The 13754-nt window shown below is 39.8% G+C and overlaps 1 protein-coding gene across 2 annotated transcripts in view; it reads left to right on the top strand.

The window, feature by feature from the left end:
* Positions 1-13754, top strand: part of LOC126100469 (TBC1 domain family member whacked) — a 100890-nt gene that overhangs the window by 17975 nt on the left and 69161 nt on the right. For both annotated transcript variants that reach the window (XM_049911076.1, XM_049911075.1), the window contains exon 3: positions 13450-13549. In XM_049911076.1, the coding sequence (XP_049767033.1) occupies positions 13450-13549 (100 nt within the window). The remainder of the gene's footprint in view (positions 1-13449; positions 13550-13754) is intronic.

The following is a 13754-nucleotide window of genomic DNA, read 5'->3' as shown; positions in this document are numbered from 1 at the left end:
CTGTTAGCTACATTTGGTGTCTAACCACTGAAGAAATTATGAGGATTTCAAATTCAGTGCTGTTGTCCCTCCATAGTTGTTATCAAAAATGATTCCTGAAGCCTGCAGTGTGGTTTACAGGTGCCTGAGGGAATATATCAAGGTAATACAAAACAGATAAAAAATAAAACAAATAATATTCAAGTAAACTTTATTAGCACGCATTTGTACCATAGATCATCATCATTTTGAACTGTTTCCAGCCACATGCTGGTTCTGTTTGGAACATATTTTCCCACCGTCCTTCTGTGTTCACTCTGGTCTGTCCTTGCCTCTTTCTTCAACACACTCGTCCACACCTTTTGGCCATCTGTCCCTCGGTCTTCCTCTTGGTCATTTCCTTCACGTTTCCATTTCTTGTATCTTCTCGTGACTCCTCTTGTTTTCCGTTCTTTATAAGTACCCATACCGTCTTATCTTTGGTGTTCTTATCATGCTCTACAAAGGTTTCTCTTTCACTATTTCGCTTGCCCTTTCATTTCTCAATCTCTCTTCTTGTTACTCCTGTCCTACTTCCGAGGAACTTCATTTCACATGCTTGTAATTTGGTTATATCTCTTTCCTTGATTACACATGTTTCAGTTGCATAGGTCAGTATAGGTATGTGGTAAAGTCTGTATATTACTTCTTTGTTTTTTATGGGATAGCTTTGTTCCAATCAGGCTCCTAACACTTTGTAGGAATGTTTTTGCCTGTCTGCCACATTCACTGATCTGTCACACTTCTCAAAATATTTGATGCTTTCCATCTCCTTCAATTGTTCACCTTCAATCCTTATTCCATTAGTTGACCTAGCTTTCTTTCTAGTTGTAACTAGGATCTCACATTTGTTAACATTATATTTCATTCCATACCGTCACTGTTTGTTCCCAAGCATCCACCTGTTCCTGAATCTCCTCCTCTCCGTCTCCTTAAATCATCAAGTCATCTGCGAACACCATTGCTGTAATCTTGTCTTTGTAGTTTTTTCTGACATCTTAACCATTATCTCATTCAGGACCACAGTTGAGAGGAGAGGTGACAGTTCACTGCTCTGTTTCACACCACTTGTTCGCTGGAACCAATCCATCCTTTCATTTCCCACTTTCACACAACTCTGCAATCCTTTCTGTTCCCTTTCTCAAACTCAAGGACAGTTAGTGCCCCCTTCCAATCTTCTGGAGTCTTCTTCTCGTTCTACACCATCCTTGTCACCCAGTACACTGTTTCCCAACCTCCCCTGCTGCCTTCACCACTTCGACACTTACTTCATCTGTACCTGCTGCCTTTTCTACTTTCATCTTGTCCAGTGCCATTTCCATTTCTTTCTCTGTCAGGTCCTTTTCCCTCCGAGAGATTACTTCTAACTCCTGTAGTCTACCAGGTGTAGAAGTATGAAACAGAATTTCTGTATATATGGCGTCAGCCGTCAGTGTAGGGTGTGTGAGACCGCGTCTGTAGTGCCACCTGCTTCCTCTAATGGCTGACGACGAGTGTCAACACACACAGTAACCCGAGTTCCATACATTTATATCTGTTTCATACCTGTAAACATGTAAGAGTGTTGTGCCTATGAACTACGATTTGCAAACAGAATTGGTTTTCTGTTGTTATTTGGTTATTATTAGAATAAAAATGCTGCAGAGTTATATTGAAAGCTTGTTGAAGCTTATGGTGAACATGCTCTTGGGAAAACAGTGTTTTGGGTGGTTCAAAAAATTTAAAAGTGGTGATTTTTACATGAGAAACAACAAACACGGGGAACCAATGAAAAAGTTCAAAAACACCAAATTGCAGGCCTTATTGGATGAAGATAATACTCAGACTCAACAGAAACTCTCTGAACAATTGATTGTGGCACAGAAAGCTGTTTCTCTTCAGTTGAAAGCTATGGGAAAGGCGCAGAAAGTGGGAAAATGGGTCCCTCATGAACTGATTGAAAGACAGCAAGCAAATCGAAAGACCACTTGTGAAATGCTGCTCGCCAGATACAAAAGAAAGTCGTTTCTCCATCAAATAGTGACAGACGATGAGAAAGGGATCTATTTTGAGAATTCTAAGCATCGTAAATCAGGGGTGGATCCAGGCAAACCATCGACATCCACTGCAAGACCAGATCGCTTTAGAAAGAAGACAGTGCTCTGAGTTTGATGGGATCAGAAGGGTGTCATCTATTATGAGCTGCTAAAACCTGGTGAAACTGTTAACACTGGTCGCAAATGATCAATTTAAATTGAGCATTATGTTAAAAATGACGGGAATATGGGAAAAGGCAACACAAAGTAATATTGCTCTATGATAACACCCCACCACACACAGCAAAACAGGTCAGGGAAACGATCGAGGCATTCAGGTGGGAAATACTAGGGCATGCGGTTTATTCTCCAGACTTGGCTCCGTCTGTGTATCATCTATTTGCATTCCTGGGATGTGCTCTTAACAACACTTCAATTCGTGTGAAAATGTACAAAAATGGCTTGCTGACTGGGTCGCTTGAAAAGAACAACTGGTTTTTGGCATGGCATTCATAGTCTGCCGGAGAGGTGAGAGAAATGTATGAGTAGCAATGGAGATTATTTTGAATAAAATGTTTTTTTATCAGTTTCAAACAACAGACATGTAATTATTGCAACCAAATTCCGGTTTCATACTTCCCCATGTTCAAGCCTTTTCAGATTTAGCACATACTCAAAGTACTCCTTCCACACTATATCCAGTGTCTCTCTATTATTAACCTCATTCCCATTTCTGTCCATCATTGTTGCATCCTCTCTCAAGCCTCTCCTCTTACTTTTGACCATTCCATTATACTTTCCTACTTCTTCTACTTCCTTCCTCCATCATCTTTGGCCATTCTTCCAGTCACTTCCTTCTCTCACAAGCCACTGATTTATTTGCCTCTTTCTTCTTTTTCTCATACTCTTCTCTTGCTAATTCAGTCTTTTCTCAGAACAACAGTCTGACAGCCTTGCTCTTCCTTCCCACTACCTCTGTGACTCTCTCATTCCACCATGGTGTCCCCTTCCACTATTTGCTGCCACTTGTCCTTCCATATACAGCTTCTGCAGTTTCTACCATAGCACTTAAACTGTCCCTATTCTCTTCCCGTTTCTATTTCGTTCTTCGGTAACCTTTCCCCTATAATCCCCAGGTATTCTTACTTGACTTCCTTTTTCCTTCAATTTTCATACTAAGAGTTCCATCTCTTGGTTCTCTGTCTTCTTCTGTTCCTTCATAATTCTCATGCTCATCACCAGTAGCCAGTGGTCACTGTCCAGTGCCTCTGATTGTAGTACCTTTATATCCGTTACAGTCTTCTTCATTTCCCAGTCGTAGAACATGTAATCCCCCAAAGATTTCTGTGCGAGTTTTGTGCTCTACCACTTCACTTTGTGGTGATCTTTTTTCCTAAACCACGTAACGGGCGTACACCTGAACCAACTCCATACTTCCTTTTGTTATTATTCTGATCTTCATTATCATCTGTACCTCTTCTTTTAGACCATCCCTCACTACAACCCACACTTCCTTTTGTCTTCCTTCTTCATTTCCATGCCATAGCATAACTAGTCATGATAAATAAAGAAACAGAAGATCCCTGTCTAGAAACACTATCAGATCTGTATTTGCCTTGCTGTCTGCTGTAGTAGCCATATTCAACAATGTACACTCCTGGAAACGGAAAAAAGAACACATTGACACTGGTGTGTCAGACCCACCATACTTGCTCCGGACACTGCGAGAGGGCTGTACAAGCAATGATCACACGCACGGCACAGCGGACACACCAGGAACCGCGGTGTTGGCCGTCGAATGGCGCTAGCTGCGCAGCATTTGTGCGCCGCCGCCGTCAGTGTCAGCCAGTTTGCCGTGGCATACGGAGCTCCATCGCAGTCTTTAACACTGGTAGCATGCCGCGACAGCGTGGACGTGAACCGTATGTGCAGTTGACGGACTTTGAGCGAGGGCGTATAGTGGGCATGCGGGAGGCCGGGTGGGCGTACCGCCGAATTGCTCAACACGTGGGGCGTGAGGTCTCCACAGTACATCGATGTTGTCGCCAGTGGTCGGCGGAAGGTGCACGTGCCCGTCGACCTGGGACCGGACCGCAGCACCGCACCGATGCACGCCAAGACCGTAGGATCCTACGCAGTGCCGTAGGGGACCGCACCGCCACTTCCCAGCAAATTAGGGACACTGTTGCTCCTGGGGTATCGGCGAGGACCATTCGCAACCGTCTCCATGAAGCTGGGCTACGGTCCCGCACACCGTTAGGCCGTCTTCCGCTCACGCCCCAACATCGTGCAGCCCGCCTCCAGTGGTGTCGCGACAGGCGTGAATGGAGGGACGAATGGAGACGTGTCGTCTTCAGCGATGAGAGTCGCTTCTGCCTTGGTGCCAATGATGGTCGTATGCGTGTTTGGCGCCATGCAGGTGAGCGCCACAATCAGGACTGCATACGACCGAGGCACACAGGGCCAACACCCGGCATCATGGTGTGGGGAGCGATCTCCTACACTGGCCGTACACCACTGGTGATCGTCGAGGGGACACTGAATAGTGCACGGTACATCCAAACCGTCATCGAACCCATCGTTCTACCATTCCTAGACCGGCAAGGGAACTTGCTGTTCCAACAGGACAATGCACGTCCGCATGTATCCCGTGCCACCCAACGTGCTCTAGAAGGTGTAAGTCAACTACCCTGGCCAGCAAGATCTCCGGATCTGTCCCCCATTGAGCATGTTTGGGACTGGATGAAGCGTCGTCTCACGCGGTCTGCACGTCCAGCACGAACGCTGGTCCAACTGAGGCGCCAGGTGGAAATGGCATGGCAAGCCATTCCACAGGACTACATCCAGCATCTCTACGATCGTCTCCATGGGGGAATAGCAGCCTGCATTGCTGCGAAAGGTGGATATACACTGTACTAGTGCCGACATTGTGCATGCTCTGTTGCCTGTGTCTATGTGCCTGTGGTTCTGTCAGTGTGATCATGTGATGTATCTGACCCCAGGAATGTGTCAATAAAGTTTCCCCTTCCTGGGACAATGAATTCACGGTGTTCTTATTTCAATTTCCAGGAGTGTATATTTTCGTGTGAACATTATTCATCAGCTGGGAAGTTGGCACATGTACAAGAACTGTAATTGTAGCAAGTGATAAAGGATGCAAATAATAGCCTCTATTGAGGAACTTATATCCAAGTGTTCACAGTTAGCTCATACAGGTGATACGACACTAATTTTAAGTTGATAGTGACATGTGTAGGAGGAACAACAAGCAGCTGTGGAACATGAAGAAAATTTGGTGTCGCAGAAGCAAATGTTCATAGGTGGTGTCAGATGAGGAATAAATTAAAGAACACCAGTTCTACTTGCTAGACATTCAGTGGTCTTGAAGGTTTCATTAATTGGAGCAGCAGATTGTTTAGTACATGTGAGAGATACACAATGAGGCTTCCTGATTATGCGAAGTTATTCGAAATAAGGCACTAAAGGTAGGAGGAATTTTCCAACTGCATGCTTTGTGGAATTCAAAGAAAGTATTGGCTGGTGCATAAAGATCATGAAGAAGACAGGGCTTACTTTACGAGAGAGAACATCGCTAGCCCAGTGACTTACATCATTTGACTAAAACCTACTTGCTTATCAATGTTGTATGATCATTCTAATAACAGGGTGTGACTATTTGCTAGGCCACCTGATCAGATGCCTGTTTATTGTGACATGCCCTTCAAAATTTATTGTAAACTTGAAGAACATTAAAAGCATTCCTATAAATTCTGACAATAAGGAGATCAATATAACAGTAATTCTGGTGGCACTAACAGATGGAAAACCATACCAAAAGAAAATCTGCCTGCAGGTGTTATCTTCAGAGGCAGAGAAGTGGGATGGATGGCAAATGACCCAATACTAGACTGCCTAAAAGTTATTTGTAACAGAAAACAAGACATTTTGCTTAACAGAAGGAAAATGTTGGTGCTGGATTCTCTCAGGGGACATCTCACCAGGTACATAAGAATTTGATCAAAGAACAGCACAGATACCTAGTGGCATGATCTCACAGCTGCAAGTAATAGATTATGGTGTGAATACACATTTTAAGGCTCACCTGCGACAGCTTTACAGTGACTGGCTTCTTCAAGGAGACCAGCCCATCATACCAGGGGGTAAGTCAGAGAAACTCTCAGTATCTATGCTGGACCAATAGATCTTTACTGCCTGGCACACAATCCCGACTCAATTTATAATGTAAAGATTCAAAAAGTGTTGCATATCCAGTGCTATGGATGACTCAAAAGATGACATAATATGGGAGGAGTGGCAGGAAGGAAGAAATGACAGTAGGCTTACAAATGAAGATGATACAAGTGGTGATGGTTAAAAACTAGTAGTAACACAGACTACTCACTTAAAAAGTGAGCAGGAAAGTAATTGAAGATGAAAAGTAATGTAAACTATTTCTTTTCGTTAGTTGAATTCTCCTTGTATTACCATGATGTAGAAAATCAATAATGTCATAAGTTTAGAATAGGTATAATTTTAATTTTTTTAGACCAATGTTTTATGTCTGTAAAACAGTTTTTAATTTTGATTAGTAAGACTGTGTTAAAAATAAATATTTCTCAAAGAGGTTTTTAAAAAAAAGGGGAGGCTGTCATCTCGGATTCAGGACTGTCTTTTAGGCAGGTAAATTGTTACAAAATCAGTTACTAGCCACTAAAAAAAGTCATGCAAATAAGGTGAAATGAAGACAGTGATATGAATTTAGCAAATTCTGAATTCGCAGTACATGATAAAAATTTCAAAAAACTTGATAATTTGATTTAACCAAGTGGTCCAAGAAAAAAAATAATTGGTTGCTTGACCATCTCAGAAAATTTTTATATTTGCTGGGCGAATTCCCCAGTGTTTAGTAGTCACAAAAATATTTTTTAAAAAAATTTATTGTTTATTATTTTAAAATGGTGGCCATATTTGTTCCAGGCCACATGCATTTTTTCGTATTTGCAAGCATCTACACTGTTTACAATTACTCAGTACTGGATTGTCCTAAGCCTTTCAGATAAAATGCATTTAGTTCAACGCACTCTGGGCTACAAATTAACATCATTATCACTTAGCTGAATGTATTCTTTAATATATTTTTAATAGTTCAAAGTTATCAGCCCAAAATTAAAAAGGCTCAATTTTTGAACAGTAGTTTTCCAAAGAAAGATTAATTTCTCAGCTTTAATATTTCTTAATAGTTACTTTTTATAGAGTATCAATAGTGATACTTACACTTAAAAAATACATTTTTCTTTGCCTGCAATATCTTTGTTGGGGACCAGATAAAAATCTGAAAATTTCACAGTTAATAGACCTTTATGATATCAAACTTCAGTATAAATTTCAACTTTGCGATTCAATTGTAACTTATGGAAAAAAAATTACAAACAAGAGTCAAAAATATGTTTTTTTAACATCTGTGATATCTAGACGTATGGAATCAGATGTATCAGTTACAATATATAATTTAATCATATCTATGATTACTTACTTTTTTATTGAAAAAAAGCCTACTAATTACATTATATTGTTCTCTTGTTATTTTTTAATTACATTGCTCATTGATCATTTGAGATATTTGTTCATTCAGTTTGGGTGTTAGATTATAAGTTCGCCCAGCCACAGTTGTAAATTACATGGGAGACAGCTTCCTTAGTACATTTTTAAGTAGCATCCAAACTTGATCCTTCTCAATTTTTTTAAAAGATGTCCTTGGTCCTGGATGGTAATAAAATACAACATGTACATCTTGGTTTTGACAGTCAATATTATCAACTTCTTCAATCCACCACTGTTCATCGTAAACACAAGCCACTGTGTCTTTATTTTCAAGAACCAGTTGTACAAGTTTTTCACACTGATGTTCACTATCAGGCGAACTTGATGTGATCTTACACGTCAGTTATTTGAATGGGATACAAAAAAAGGAAAGGTTGAGTGCCTTTAATCTTCTGACAAGTGTTGTACCTTTCCTTCAAGACACAGTCACAGACTTCCTGTATTTCCTCAAATTGTACAAAAACATTGGTAATTCCTTTGATATGTTTTTTATAGAATTCAAACATTTCTTGAGGTGTTATGATATGATTGTCATCGGTCCACTGCAGACTTTCTTTCGTGACAGCTCGCTTTGTTGTGCCCCCGACACCATCACAAGCATTCTTCCCATGGTATGAAGTGAAAAAGTGCCATTCTACATCAAACCCAAAATATTCTTTATGAAATGAGATGTTAATAAATTTCTTTTTGTTCTTATATCTAAAAACAAAGATGTTGTAACTTACCAAACGAAAGTGTTGATATGTTGATAGAGACACAAACACACACACAAAATTCAAGCTTTCACAACCCACGGTTGCTTCATCAGGAAAGAGGGAAAGACGAAAGGATGTGAGTTTTAAGGGAGAGGGTAAGGAGTCATTCCAATCCCGGGAGTGGAAAGACTTACCTTAGGGGGTATACACTCGTGCACACACATCCATCTGCACATATACAGACGCAAGCGGACATATGTAAAGGCAAAGAGTTTGGGCAGAGATGTCAGTCAAGGCGGAAGTACAGAGGCAAAAATGTTGTTGAATGACAGATGAGGTATGAGTGGCGGCAACTTGAAATTAGCGGAGATTGAGGCCTGGTGGATAACGGGAAGAGAGGATATATTGAAGAGCAAGTTCCCATCTCCGGAGTTCTGATAGGTGGGTGTTAGTGGGAAGTAACAGATAACCCGGACAGTGTAACACTGTGCCAAGATGTGCTGGCCGTGCACCGAGGCATGTTTAGCCACAGGGTGATCCTCATTACCAACAAACACTGTCTGCCTGTGTCCATTCATGCGAATGGACAGTTTGTTGTTCCCACATAGAAAGCTTCACAGTGTAGGCAGGTCAGTTGGTAAATCACATGGGTGCTTTCATACGTGGCTCTGCCTTTGATCGTGTACACCTTCCGGGTTACAGGACTGGAGTAGGTGGTGGTGGGAGGGTGCAATGGAACAGGGCTTACACCGGGAGCGGTTACAAGGGTAGGAGCCAGAGGGTAGGGAAGGTGGTTCAGGGATTTCATAGGGATGAACCAAGAGGTTACGAAGGTTAGGTGGACGGCGGAAAGACACTCTTGGTGGAGTGGGGAGGATTTCATGAAGGATGGATCTAATTTCAGGGCAGGATTTGAGGAAGTCACATACCTGCTGGAGAGCCTCATTCAGAGTCCGATCCAGTCCCGGAAAGTATCCTGTCACATGTGGGCACTTTTGGGGTTCTTCTGTGGGAGGTTCTGGGTTTGAGGGGACGAGGAAGTGGCTCTGGTTATTTGCTTCTGTACCAGGTTGGTAGGGTAGTTGCGGGATGTGAAAGCTGTTTTCAGGTTGTTGGTGTAATGGTTCAGGGATTCAGGACTGGAGCAGATTCGTTTGCCACGAAGACCTAGGCCGTAGGGAAGGGACCGTTTGATGTGGAATGGGTGGCAGCTGTCATAATGGAGGTACTGTTGCTTGTTGGTGGGTTTGATGTGGATGGATGTGTGAAGCTGGTCATTGGACAGATGGAGGTCAACATCAAGGAAAGTGGCATGGGATTAGGAGTAGGACTAGGTGAATCAGATGGAACCAAAGGAGTTGAGGTTGGAGAGGAAATTCTGGAGTTCTTCCTCACCGTAAGTCCAGATCATGAAGATGTAATCAATAAATCTGTACCAAACTTTGGGTTGGTAGGCCTGGGTAACCAAGAAGGCTTCCTCTAAGCGACCCATAAATAGTTTGGCGTATGAGGGGGCCATCCTGGTACCCATGGCTGTTCCCTTTAATTGTTGGTATGTCTGGCCTTCGAAAATGAAGTAGTTGTGAGTCAGGATGAAGCTGGCTAAGGTAATGAGGAAGGAGGTTTTTGGTAGGGTGGCAGGTGATCGGCGTGATCAAAACTGCTCCATCGCAGAGAGGCCCTGGACGTGCGGGATATTTGTGTATAAGGAAGTGGCATCAATGGTTAAAGGATGGTTTCCGGGGGTAACAGATTGGGTAAGGATTCCAGGCGTTCGAGAAAGTGGTTGGTGTCTGATGAAGGATGGGAGACGGCATGTTATGGGTTGAAGGTGTTGATTTACATAGGCAGAGATACGTTCTGTGGGGGCTTGGTAACCAGCTACAATGGGGCGGCCAGGATGATTCGGTTTGTGAATTTTCGAAGTAGATAGAAGGTAGGGGTATGGGGTGTCGGTGGGGTCAGGAGGTTGATGGAGTTGACGTGCTGCCCCATCCAAAAAGTAAATCAGTTTTTTTTTAAGGGTGCTGCTGTTTGATGTAGTTTGTTAATTTTAGTTGAAAAATGTGCACTGCTGTAGTGTTGTGTTCAAGGTAGCCACTTATGACATAAAAGCTGTGGCTCATTAGTTTATCTTCATCTTTATAATAGAATACAAATGGATGAACTGTGGCCTGTTTGTTTACCCAGTGGTGCCCTTGTACTTGATCTTGAACAACAAGGGAATAATTTTCCGAAAAGTCAGCAAGAACTATGCATTCATCAGCTGCCAAGGTTTGCTTTTTTCTTTCAAAAATTTACTTTGAGCTTTTGCAATAAAATTTTCAAGGTTAGCCACCAACACTTCAAAAAACTCTTCTCGTGATTTTATGACCGTCGCCATTTCAGTTCTGTCTTGTCACCCATTGTATGTATTTTATATTGTCAGGCATCAAACATGTCAAGTAAGGCTTGTTTGCCTGAACAATTTTCACATTTTCCCTTGATCATACAGTTGTAACTGTCAATATTGCATACCATAACTTCCAAAACAGCTGATCGAAGTTACTTCGAAACAGCTAATGGAAAGGGTCCACATGATGGCATTGGAGGAGAACTGAAGAGTGTCATTTTTCATTCCATACTCCAGAAAAAAAATAGTAGTAAATAGTGCAGAAGAATTTGCAACAGCTGCAAAAGATCTTGCCAAAAGTATTATTGTGATTTACGTTCCAGAGTCAAGAATTGAAGCAGTAAAGAAAATGTTGGAAAGCCGATGGAATAACTGTTTGCCTATAAGTGGCCTTCGAAAATATCATTTTGCACAACCCTCTTATGATAAAAAACATGTCACACTTTTGGAAAATTCTGTTTTTCTGGGCAGCATAGTAGTGGAAGGACCTACAAACTTATTCAGAGTGCAAATGTTTTCAAGCAGCAGCTGCAGAACCAACTAGTTCAAAGCAAGTTAACAAATGATTCAGTCTTGTCTAATGGGTCATTTTTACTTTGCAAAGTGTTTAGTGATACAGCTGTTGTATACAGGTATGCATGCATTATTCAGAAGTTTCATGCTGATAAAGACATTTATGAAGTGATGGGAATGAAGTCAACAGACAATACTAAAAACACATTTAAAATTTTCCAGAATGATGTCTTTAATATTTCTCCTGCTGACATTATTTCTGTGTTAAGTGAACCACATATTAATGGTAGTTCTGAAAGACTTACTTATATATTTTCACATTACTCATGCTTTCTTAAGCAAGTAATTATGCCCAAGTATATATTTTTTCAATTATTTTGACGTTTATAAACCATTTTCCAGTGTTACTTTATTAAATGTAAAGGGTACTTTCTCAGAACTGTGTTTTAAATTATGTATGTACAAAGTCTATATTTTACTAACAACAATTTCACTTTCCTATGCTACATAATTTTAATTTCAGTAATAAATTAATATGTAACATGTATGATAGCATTTATTGTTATAAAATTCAATAAATAACCATGTATTTTGTGTTAAAAGTCAAATTTGTATAGCCGGGAAAAAATGTCCTTCCGTAACACTGCAGCTATTCACTTTCTTGGATGCAGGATTTAATCTAAGAGCTAAAAAAATCTATTATGCCCTTATTTATGTACTAAACAGGTGCAGTTAACCAATTAAAAAATTTGCTTAATGAAACGAACATCAGAGCAGGAATTAATCTTTATATTCAAGTATCAAAAAAGCTGTCCTTTTTCTTGTCCTTCCGTAATGCTCAGTAAAATAATTACTATTGAAAATATGGAAACATAATATTACTATTTAAATGCATAAAAAAATTCCTGTTGCTTGTAACAGTTTGCAGAATATATGTTATGCCCTAGTTTTACATTTCTAATTAAAGTTTTTTTTACCCAGATTTCACAGAAAAGTGTCCTTCCGTAACAAAAAAATAGCATGGCCTGACCCTTATGCAATTGGTATACTTTATTTGATTAGCCTACCAGTTATCACAGATGTTAAAAATTGTATTTTTGACTCGTGTGTGTAATCTTTTTTCAATAACTTGCAATTGAGTCTCAAAGTTGAAATTTATACTGAAGTTTGATGTCATAAAGGTCTATTAACTGTGAAATTTTCAGATTTTTATTTGGTCCTCCAACAAAGATATTGCAGGCCACAAAATTGGAAAAATAAAAAACACAATTTTTTAAAATAGTGTATTTTTTTAAGTGTAAGCTGCTCTCCATTGATACTGTATAAAAAGCAACTATACTGTACAGTGTAATAGCAGAAAAAATATTAAAGCTGAGAAATTAATCTTTCTTTAGAAAACTACTGTTCAAAAATTGAATTTTCTTAATTTGTGGCTGATAACTTTGAACTATTAAAAATATATTAAAGAATACATTCAGCTAAGTGATAATGATGTTAATTTGTAGCCCAGAGTGTGTTGAACTAAATGCATTTTATCTGAAAGGCTTAGGACAATCCAGTATTGAGTAATTGTAAAAAGTGTAGATGCTTGCAAATACGAAAAAATGAATGTGGCCTGGAACAAATATGGCCGCCATTTCAAAATAATAAACAATGAATTTTTTAAAAATATTTTTGTCATTACAAAACATTGGGGAATCCACCCAGCCAATATAAAATTTTTCTGAAATGGGCAAGCAGCCAGTGCTTGGACCACTTGGTATGGATTTACCCTTAGGGAACCTACTCTCCAAAATGTTTTCTTAAATAACAATAAGAGAACAATGAAAAAACTGTAATTTAGTAGCATATGTGAAAACATAGCACATTCATTATATACATACATACACCAAAAATGTATTATAGGCCACTGAGGATGCTTAATAAATAAAAGTAAGCAAAATGTGTGTGGCATAAAATCAAATGGCTTTCTGTTTAGATGTATAGACAGATCATACCTTCAAGGTGATGGTGTTGATAACAATTAGCTTTAGTTTTTCTGCGTATTTCATAAGGGGAAACTTCGTAAAAAAATAACCACAAAAACAATTTATTCATTGTAGTTGCATGGTTATGTTGTTTTTAGAATTTTAAATGTGTTAACATATTTGTGTGGAAATTTTAAGTTCTACCACAGAATCCAACTCTTCTTTTAAAATCTGTCTTTCAATTTCAGGAAATTGACTGTTCCTCCAAGTGTCATACTTCGCCGTGAAAGAAAATGGCTGCGCATGCTCAACAATTGGGAGAAAATGATGAACAAACACTATAGGAAGGTCTGTACTATTAATGCTTTTTTTCAGTTTGTGCCAGCTTCTTAAACTGCTTCACAGTTTGCAAATGTATTAATAACTTTATAACCTATCATCTCATTTAAAATAGTTTCTCAACATCAAAGCATGCATCTGTACTCACAACCCCACTCCCACTCAACACACACAACTATCATCATTATATTCTATTTGAAAATTACGTCATAGT

The sequence above is a fragment of the Schistocerca cancellata genome, chromosome 9 (genome assembly GCF_023864275.1).
Source record: "Schistocerca cancellata isolate TAMUIC-IGC-003103 chromosome 9, iqSchCanc2.1, whole genome shotgun sequence".
NCBI classification, from domain to species: Eukaryota; Metazoa; Arthropoda; class Insecta; order Orthoptera; family Acrididae; genus Schistocerca; species Schistocerca cancellata.
This window is presented reverse-complemented; position numbering and strand designations above follow the sequence as displayed.